Source organism: Echinops telfairi, unplaced genomic scaffold, assembly GCF_000313985.2.
Source record: "Echinops telfairi isolate 266 unplaced genomic scaffold, ASM31398v2 ScPeMD7_70;HRSCAF=299, whole genome shotgun sequence".
NCBI classification, from domain to species: domain Eukaryota; kingdom Metazoa; phylum Chordata; class Mammalia; order Afrosoricida; family Tenrecidae; genus Echinops; species Echinops telfairi.
In genome coordinates, this window is record NW_022103968.1 from 25,367,526 (window position 1) to 25,377,909 (window position 10,384).

At 56.2% G+C, this 10,384-nt stretch overlaps 1 protein-coding gene across 2 annotated transcripts in view; it reads right to left on the reverse strand.

The window, feature by feature from the left end:
* Positions 1 to 7,930, reverse strand: part of NEURL1 (neuralized E3 ubiquitin protein ligase 1) — a 37,562-nt gene extending 29,632 nt beyond the window's left edge. The window contains exon 1 of one of the 2 annotated variants that reach the window (XM_030885989.2): positions 7,860 to 7,930. In XM_030885989.2, the coding sequence (XP_030741849.2) occupies positions 7,860 to 7,923 (64 nt within the window). In that variant the 5' untranslated portion in view covers positions 7,924 to 7,930. Of the gene's footprint in view, positions 1 to 7,243; positions 7,368 to 7,859 lie in introns of those variants that run through there. The other variant, XM_045291282.1, reaches the window with a different exon arrangement.
* Positions 7,931 to 10,384: the final 2,454 nt, after the last annotated feature.

Here is a 10,384-nt window from a genome sequence, read left to right on the forward strand (position 1 = left end):
CTCTTCCCCTTAGTACCACTCTTGTCCTTATTAGTACTACTCTTGTCCTTAGTACTACTCTTCCCCTTAGTTCTAGTCTTGTCCTTAGTACCACTGTTGTCCTTAGTACCATTCTTGTCCTTAGTACCACTCTTGTCCTTGGTATTACTCATCCTTTTTTTAAATTTTTTTTCTTTTTTTCACTCTTATCCTTAGTACTACTCTTGTCCTTAGTACTACTCTTATCTTTAGTACTACTCTTATCCTTAATATTACTCTTGTCCTTAGTGTTACTCTTGTCCTTATTAGTACTACTCTTGTCCTTAGTTCTACCCTTGTCCTTATTAGTACTACTCTTGTCCTTAGTTCTACCCTTGTCCTTATTAGTACTACTCTTGTCCTTAGTTCTACTCTTGCCCTTAGTACCACTCTTGTCCTTAGTTCCACTCTTGTCCTTAGTACCACTCTTGTCCTTGGTATTACTCATCCTTTTTTTTAAATTTTTTTTTTCACTCTTATCCTTAGTACTACTCTTGTCTTTAGTACTACTCTTGTCCTTAGTGTTACTCTTGTCCTTCGTGTTACTCTTGCCCGCAGTACTCCTCTTGCCCTTAGCGTTACTCTTGCTATCATCCCATGCTTTCCTACTTCCACATCTCAACTCCAGCAATTCCCCCGTCCCTCGTCTCTTCTCTCCCAGTCCAACCTGCACCTAAGTCCCACCATCTTTTAAAGCCAGCTGAATCCCACTGTGCTGCGGAAGTCTTCCTGGGCCTGCTCAGTCCTCTGGACGCCCCCAACCCTGGTTCTGACCCAGAGCCTGAGAGCCAGTGCCTCACAGTCATCGGGTTCATCTCTTGCGAGGGAGGCTTGCCTCCCAGGGCAGTGGAGCCCCTCCAAAGGCAGCAGGTTATCTTCTCAAACGCTGGCCACGCCCAGGCTTGCTATGTGACCCCGGACAAGGGGATTCACCTCTCTGGACCTTGCTGCTCTTCTCAGTTCATCTGGAATCATCCCCGCTGCCCTGCCCTGCCCACCTCTCAGGGCTGTTGTGAGGACCCAGTGAGTCCAGAGAAAAGCAAGCGTGCTGTGAGTCGTTAACGCCCGATTCCAGCTTGAGGCTTGCTCTCTTAGTCTTACTGAAAGCCACATCGTCGTCATCGCTTATCCAATCAACCCAGAAGGAGGCTGGACACTTCTGTCTTATAAGACCCCAATGTCCCTAATCCCGGATTAGCAGGGCGGACCTGATTTGGGCTTGGTTATGAGCCCTGATTGACCAGGGCCCTTTGGGAGGTGCTGAGGGGTGGGGGCAGGTTTGGGGTAACAGCAGAAACAAACTCTTCATGGTTCCTTGGAGCCCACTCCTCCACTCTAGGCCATGGCCCAATCTGCTTCCTCAGTTAAGAACCTTTCCTTCCTCCTCTCTACCTAAGTCCCCCACCTTCCTCACTCAACCTTCAGATCTTGGTTTTAAAATCCGCTTTCTCCCAGAAGCCTCTCGGAGGCCCACTTTAGACCACCAAGTTGCCCTGCCACTCAGCACCCCCCGAGGGTAGCCTGTCTCAACCCGGCTTGGCCTGAGGCAGCCACAGCCCCGACTCACACTGGCTCAGCTTCTTCCTCCTCAAGGAGAAGCTGGCACTGTGTGCACCGTCCTCAGGAGAGGTAGGAGAGTCCTTACTGCAGTCACACTCTCCCTTTTTGGGCTCACCTTCCTGGCTGGGAAAGGCTGGAGGGTTCTTTGTCTGCCTATCTGCCCGTCTGTCTCCCAGGTGGACTGTGAGCCTCCTGAAGGACCAGATAGGCTCGTCTTTGTTTCTGGGGTCTCCCTGGTGCCTAGTTCAGCACTCAGAGCAGGTGCTGAATGGAAGTTGGAAGAAAAACTGCAGTGTTCCATTCTTCAATGCGCAGATCCACGGGCATGGATCTAGGGAGCGCCTACTTGATGCCCTGCCTGTGGCCTGTGGAGAAATGAGAGACAGAGAAGACAAAAGGGAGCCTGCCCAGCACCGAGATCCCACTGCACCTACTGGGTGACAGTCCTGCCTGTTCAAGACCCTTCGATAGCTCTCCAAGCACCTGCAGGAGGAAAGAAGGGAAAGAGGAAAGGCCAGGAGGGTTGGTTCTTGGTGGATCAAACATTGCACCAGATGCCTTTCAGATGCACCTTGTCTCACGTCCCCAGTCCCCTCAAAGGTCAGTATCTGGGGAAGCAGCCCCTAAAGTGACTCCAGTGACCCCAATGACCCCTCTTGGCCCTCATGCCTTTGGGTAATCTCTTCCTTATTTAATTGGACTGGATCCAGCCACCAGCTTCTAATGAACAGAATGCAGGAGATGAAACAGAATGTCCCTCCTAAGGTTGGGTTATAAAAGGGGGTAGCGTCCACCTTGGTGACACTATCTCTGACTCTCTCTCTTACGTTGTTCCCTTTGGGAGAAGCCAGTCTGGTGCTGTGAGCCAGACGCACAGAGAAGCCCGGGTGGTAAGGAACCAAGACCTGCCATTAACCGTGAGTCAGCTTGGATGTGGATGCCTTGCAGTCGGGCCTTCAGATGAGACCACGGCCTCAGTCAATAAGTTATTTGCAACCTCCCGAGAGACACAGAGCCAGAAGCACCAAGCTCAGCTGTGCCTAGACTGCTGACCCACAGAAACTGTATGATAAGGCATGCTTATGGGTTCATGCCACTAGACATTTGATAATCTGTTATGTACAGCAGAAAATGAGTGCAGTGTCAATTACTCCATTTTGCCAATAAGAAAACAAAACCTCTTGGAGGTAAATTCTTTACCCACAGTCACATAGCTGGCATGAGGCAGATCTGTCTTGCTGCACAGTGGATCCAGTGGGTCCCAGACAGCTGGCCAGCATGCTCAGCCCCCTCTCCCCTATACAACTCTCCACTGCACTGAGCTGTTTCTGGGGACCTCTGTAGGCCCCATGCATATCCATGTGCCATACTTGGCCTGGGTTTAGGGGGCTGTGTTAGCACCCTGCCCTCCCCCCTGGAGTGTCTGGCTCAGCCTACAGCAGCTCCTGCAGGTCCCTGGAATATGTCCATGACAATAAGGTGGGTAAGGGAGGGTGGCAGGACGTAGCTGTGGTGGGCATCGTCGGAGCCAAGCTAATCCCCGATGGGGTCTCCTGCTCTCACGAACACTGCAGTCATCAAGCGAGGACCACTCCCTCAGCCAGATGTGCACACAGCCTTGCCTCCCAGTATGCGTTCTGCTGGAAGAGGACCAGCTCTTCTTTTTCCTCCCTTCACCCTGCCCTACCCCAAATCCCCAAAGGGGGTTCCAGAGAGAGCTATTCTGGGCTCAGCTCCTGTCCCTGTCCTCCCACACCTTCCCAACCCAGGCTCAGTCTCACGGGCCCACACACCACACAGACATCAGGCTTGGTTCCCCTGACACAGAGCCACTCTCGTTCCGATGGGCGTGTCTTAATGGAGGGCACCAGAACCTGGGGACACTCAGCCCTGGGAACCCAGGCAGGACTGGGGGAGCAGAGGACGAAATCAGGGTCCTTGGAGGTAGCCAGGTGGGCCTATACACAGATGCCTGCACGCACACTCCTGAAGGAGCCTCCAGGGAAGCACTCCCGTGTACAGAGCCCTGATCTGGCCCTGGCACACTGATGGCCCTTTGCACCCACTGGTTAACTCGTTCCTGTCTCCAAGCCTACAAGGGGAATCCTTGCAGCCCACCGTGCGGAAGTGGATGGTGTGACTCAGACGGCAATAGGAACAGGATCCAAACTCCCACCAAGAGAAACCACCGCCCCTAACCTGGGCTCTCAAAGCCCTCATGTCCCACCAGAGAGCTCCATCCCACCCAGCCCCTGGGTCCACCTCCAGCTCCAAGTGCCACATGGTCCAGTCAGACACAAGGCTGCACCCCCACACTCTTCCCTCTACTCAACCACCAAGCACCCACTGCCTGCCCACACATGCCCGGGACACGGCGCTGATTCAACTGGACCCACCTGCCCAGAACTCACAGGTGCCCGTAGGGCACTGGCATGCATGCCACCAACTCCCAGAGCTGCTGTCAGGAGACAGATGGCTCCCTTGGGGCTAATCCCAGGTCCCATAAAGCCACATGATGTTTCCATGCCTGTCATCTGTCTGAGAACTAGGAACCCAGAAGCAGAAGTGGAGAGCAGATGAGGAAGTGGCCAGGCTTGGCTTCCCCTCTGTGCTGTGACTCAATCAGCCCTCCATCTCTGTGCTGCTGCACCCCCCTTTGTGCAAGGAGAGAGTGAAAAACAATCTCTCAGGTCCCCATGCCCCAGCACCAGAGGGTGCTAGGCTTTGTTAAGTTCAGAGACCAACCTGGGGGGGTGACATTGTCCCTACTCCTATGTCAGGTGTGCACCATAACACAAACCCTCCTCTGGGGGGCCATCAGCAGCCCCGAGGGAGCGTCAAGGGAGACAAAGGAGGGAAGGGGAGAATAGAGGAAGGGATAGCAGGGGTTACAGGTGCTGAGCCCCTGCTGCCCATCCCCAGACCCACTCCACCAGCCTACCCACTGGGCTGGAAGCAGCTCTGAAAACCTGCCAGACAACAGAGATCAAGAGTGAACTGCTGAAACCACATTCCGAATGAAAATTCTCTTCTCCCAAGGAGCTCAGCTCCTTGCTGCCAGTCCTACCACACGAGTGCGCACGTGTGCGCACACACACACACACACCACAGATACAGAAACACCTGCATCAACAGAATAACACGGGCACATCAAACACACACACAATCCCCATGCCATTGTGTTGAGTCTGTGTCAGGCATTGTGTGTGAGTCTGTGTCAGGCACAGAGGACCACAAATGTGGATCCTCTGAGCACACACAGAAACACAGACATAGCAAAGTCCCTTAAATGCAGGTGGGCACACAGCCTGCAGGGACACGAGCAGAGAGGCCCACCCAGGTGCCTGACCATTGCACCACAGAAACACAGGGAACCCACCCAGCTACTCTCACATACCAGGTAAACCTGCCCTTGGAGCCCTGGGTCAGCTCTCTCTTACACAAACACCCCGCTTCCACTCAGCAATCCAGAGAGCCCAAGCCGCCCCCAGGAAGAAGCACCGCTGCTTTGTCTCTCACGCCACCCTCCTTTCCCCTCCGCCCACGAGGAGGACGCCGGAGCAGCCAGTGTGCGTGGGTCACAGGGGCAGCCGTGCGCGTGGATGTGGAGTGTCCGTGGGAGGATGTGCACGTAAGGGATCAGGCACACGGCAAGGTGGGCATATGTGCCCTCCTCTTGACACCTTCCCCTCCTACTTCTGTTGCAGCCGGGCGAGGCCAGCACACAGGGTCAGCCTAAAGGAGCCTCGTCTGAGGGGTGTGGTCCAGATAAAGCCAAGGGGACCTCAGCACCAATCGCAGCCCTGCCTAGAGGCCCAATCCGGAGGGTCCTCCATGCAGCAGCCCAAGCTACCCTCTCGGATGCCTGTCTAGGTGTGCTTAAAGCCCCCCTGTGACCGCCGACACTCCCATCCTCCTCTTTAAGCCTCCTCACAAACCCACGACAGGGGTGGGGGTGGGCGTCTCACTGGCTGCAGAGAAAACAGAGGCTCCGGACGCTCGAGCATGTGAGCCTGCACACCCATCTGCCTCCTCCGAAGCATGAACTCTGACAGCCATATGCCAGGGGTCTCAGTGTCCTCCTCCCCCAGGGAGCCTACCCCCCAAAGCAGCCAGTAGGCACCATGCCGTGTGCAATGCCCACTCTGAGGGCCTCTCTATCCAACCCAGGCCACGGGCCTCCAAGCCTGACTCCAGTGGAAAATGCCAGTCGGCTCCAGACCCTCTGGCAACAGGGTACACTGTGGCCAATGAGCCTTAAGAAGAGCGCCCTGCCCACAGAGGAGCAGGGCCAGGCTCCGGTCAGCACAGCTCAAGTCTCAGGCCAAAGCCTAGGCCACGGGCACTGCCCCTGGCCTGGCTCCGGATTATGTGTCTTGCAGGCCCTTCCATCTGTCACTTAGCCCACTAGGCCCAGGACGAAATTCATTTCCTTTTAAGAGAGCCAATGGTTGGCTTTTCACATGTCTCCTTCTCTGCCTTTTTCGTTTTTCATTAGAAATTACTCCCCCAAGTCCAGAGCCTGGAAGGAGAAGCCACCTGCCCCCACCAGGCCCAGCCCCCTGCTTCCTTCCCAACTCGCTGCCACCCTCCTTCCTTCCTGGGCCTCTCCCAGCTCCTCTGCCCACCAGACCCAGCAGATGGAGCCTGCCCCATCCCCAAACACCCTGCTGAGGGGTAAGGAAGGGGCTTGGGAAGTGCAACAGTGACGCCCCAAGGTCGGCGCAGGCTGCCTGGCACCAAGGACTCAGCTCCCAGGGCCCAGTACTGACAAAAGAAGCCCCCATGAAGGCTTCTCCTTCTGAGTCTGGTACCACAACATCGGCCATGTTGCTCCCAAAACATGTCACGTGTGTATGTGTGTGCCGGGGTGGAGGCCAGCAAGGGCTCCGCCGAGGGAGAGCTGGTGCTCTCCAAGTTCAGACCCTCCTTCCTCTTCTCCCGGGTTAACGCCCTCTCCCCACAAGGCAGAAAGTAAACCAGATGACAGCACGTCAGCCCCAGGGGGGTGGGGGGTAGGGGGCAGAGAGGGACAGGCAGTGCCTCCACAAATGGGACCCAATCTGAGCACCTCCCACCCGTCCACCTGCCTGCTGTCGGTCTGTCTGACTGGACCTCATCTAACCCCAAGGGTGGGAAGTTGGGGGCAGCCAGGCAATTTGGGGGCTGTCACTTGCCTACTGGTGTGCTATGCACAAGCTGGCCCCGGTACACACCCACAGACACTGCCAACACACACAAGCACTCGCTCCAGGGGGACACAGTTCTGACCTCCGTGGCCCCAAAACAGAACCCCACCGTCTAACCACTTGGCTTCAGTCACAGGGGGCAGAGTGTACCCACACCTTGGACCTCACACCCCACTGGGTGGGGTGGGGGGCTGGTCAGAGCACCCCAGGGAGGAAGAAGAGTGATCTTGGGGAGAGTCAGCTGTGTGACCTCCTAAGGCGATCAGGGGCAGCCCCCTTCCTGCGCTCCCAGCCCCCTGGCTGTTTCTCTCCCCTGCGGCCCAGAGCCATCCGCCCCCACAGCCCTGGGAGCCTTCAAGGAGGGCAGAGGTGGCGGGGCTGAGGAGTCCCACCCACCACCCCCCCACCGCCGCCCTGCAGCCCCGGCCGCCCCAGGTGGTCCCCGCGCTGGGGCTGGGCGGACCTCCAGGCCTTACCGTGGAGGGTGCTCCGGGTGATCTGTCCCCCCATGGCGAGCAGCGGGCAGCACGGCCACCTCCGTGTGGCCAGCTAGCCTCGTCACCGAGCCGCCGGCTGCCCTCCTCTTCCCCCACGGCCAGCGGCCGGCATGGCAGCGCCAAGCCACAGCCCCTCCCGCGCCCCCCACGCGCTCCGCCCGCGAGGCGGCCCCACACGCACGCACACCCCTCTGCCCGCGCCCACCGCCTCCCAGCTCCCACCCACTCCCGGAGCCTCCCCCACCGCCCGCGCTGGTACAGGCAGGGGATCTATCATGTTTATTTACATAAGGAGGAGGAGACTGGAGCGTCCTGAAATAGCCAGCCCAGAAAGCACTGGAGATGCCCCAGTGTGTGCACGCGCGCGCGCACACACACAGACACAGACACGCAGACACACACAGGCTGCACGCCTGTCTTCCCCATCACACACCTCACCCCCACTCCTGCCACACACGCGTTTGCTCCGCCCGGGTACTCAGGTGCCTGCTACGCACAGAGACGGGGCCGGGCGGGGTGGGGCAGGGGCACCCGGGAGGCAGCCCAGATGCTGGCCCTGTCCTAACTGGCGAGCTCAAAGGGGCACAGGTCCCACCTTCTTCCAGGCACCTTCCCCAGGGCTCCGCCTGGATGGGCAGGGGCAGGGCTCTCGAGCTCATCAATCGGCGCCATTCTCGTTATTATTATTATCTGGCAGATGAAAAACAGGAGACAAAGAAAGGTTGCCGGCTTAGAAAGTGGCAGGGCTGGGACTTGAACTGTGGCAGTGTGGCTGCGCTAGAAGCCACACTGTAACACCACACCTGTCCTTTCAACCATACCCAGGCATCTGCCCCACCCTCTAGTGCAGAGACCCACCCTCTGCAATGACACCATGTCACACCCATTCTACAAACAAGCATTTGCCATCTGCACGTTCAGCCACCTGCCACTCAGCAGATGCACGCATGCCCGCACGCACACATCTTGTGCTGTTCACACTGGAAAAATCTTCAAGTTCAAAACTTGGCAGCCCATGCTTGGGAGAGACAAAAGTACAGACTTTCGCAGAGGTGATGGTACAGGCTAGGTACCAGGGTACCAGGCAGTGGGCCTGACATACAGCCTAGAGTGGGGTGGGGAGGAGGCTACTATTATACCCATTTACAGAACAGAAAGTAGAGGCTCCAAGAGGCTAAGGAACTTGACTGAGGTGACCCAGCAGGTCAGAGACACACTCACAGGCTCTCCTCGGGACAATGACCTCTCCCAGGATGACAGGACAGCTTCCTCTTCCCAGGCCCAGGCCCTGCCCTGGTCCAGACCCTGCCCCTAGCTCCTGTCCTCAGAGCTAAGGAGCTGAGTTCCCAAGGGAAGGTCGTTTCGGGGAGAGCAGGCCAGTGGGTCAGCTGGAGGTGGGGTTGGGAAGGAGTCATGGGAAAGGCCAGGGCTGTCCCCTATGATGTAGAACTCAGAGGCCTGGGACGCTGTACAGAGAGCTGTGTTGGGTTCTGAGGCCTCAACCCCTGCATGGACCTGGGGGAGGAGCACAGAGAAGGGGGCCTGTTTGGGGTCATTAGAGAGAGGGCTGGGCAGCCCTGGGTGGACCAGGCACAAACCCAGCACACTTTCCTCCTCCCAGCTCCAACAGGGCAGTCCCCTGTTAGCCTACACACCTGGCTGTGCAGTGTCCTGCACACATACATTCGAGTGCACACACACACACACACACACACACCCTCCCAAGCATACACACTTAGGGGAGAGGAAATAACCCAAAGCCCCTTCACAGAGCTAGACATATGCTAACAGCACACAATCACAAGGTCTTACTGAGTGCCAGGCACTGTTCCAAGCCCATCGCACACATAGTAACCTATTGTATCATTATGCCTATTTTACACATAAGGCAACTGAGGCAAAAAGAAGCTGTCCGAGGGACTCCTCCACCAGCAGCTGGATCACCCCCTCATCCTGCCTGTCTTGCCTTTTTTTCAAAACCATTTTATTGGGAGTTGATGCAGATATCAGATCAAGCATATTGTACAATTGCTACTACAATCAGTTTCAAAACACTCTCTTCCTTCTTAAACTTCTTGACATCAGTTCCCCCCTCTCTCGCACACTGTACCCCCCAGGAACCCTTATTCTACTTGCTGTCTCAATAGGTTCATCAATCCTGAGTTCCATATAGTGTTGATCTCTGGACCATGCTAAGGGGAGTTCTGGGTAGGGAACTCTATCTCAGCACCATCTTCCTGTCTGCCTTTTCATGAGCATGGCGGGACCTTTGCATCCCCCTCCCCACGTGGCCAACCTGAGCACCCTGCAGCAGAGCCTCCACACGCCAGGTTCCTTCCAACCTTGGCTCCTGCCTTCTCCCTGCTTGGAGTGGCTCCTTTCAGGCCAGCCAGCACGGGGACTCCCCATTCCAGGAAGCCTCCTGGTGCCCCGGGGACAGAGGGAATCTCCTTTCTTGGAGCCTGTCTCTCCTCCGGGCCCCCGAACTATGCCTCTCCCACCCTGGTGTTCGTCAACCGTACAAAGAAGCAGCAGTGTTGATTCAACCCAAATGCTGCCAACATTTACTGAGCACCTACTCTGTGCAGACACAAAACTCTGCCCTGGATCTCAATAGTGATTGACAGCAGGCAGGCCCTGGCCCTGTGGGCTTCCAGGCCAGAGCAGGAGTCAGCAAACTTTTGAGGCTGAAGAGCCAGTCCTGTCTCTCACAACAATTTAAAAATTATTTGAGAGTCATCAATATATTTTGACAACCCAATGAAATCACCAGTATCTGAATAATATCCTTTGAATTAAATGATGAAGGTTTTCTTTACAGTTCCAGTTTTACCCCAGAGCCACATGTCTGTACCAAAAGAGCTGCCTGTGGCCCGAGAGCCAGCTTGCCAGCCCCTGGGCCAGAGGAAAACTGGAGTTTACCAGGTCTCCTCACTAAGGAATGGGTGGTCAGAAGGATCCGTAAGCCTGCCCTGGCAAGGGCATCAGAATGAATGACCCCAATACTGAGCACAGCATGTGTAAAGGCCCTGTGGCTGGAAAAGCAAGAGAAACAAGGCTGGCATGGCCAGAGCAGAATGGGCAAGGAGGACAAGACAAGGTGGCTGGGAACACGTGAGA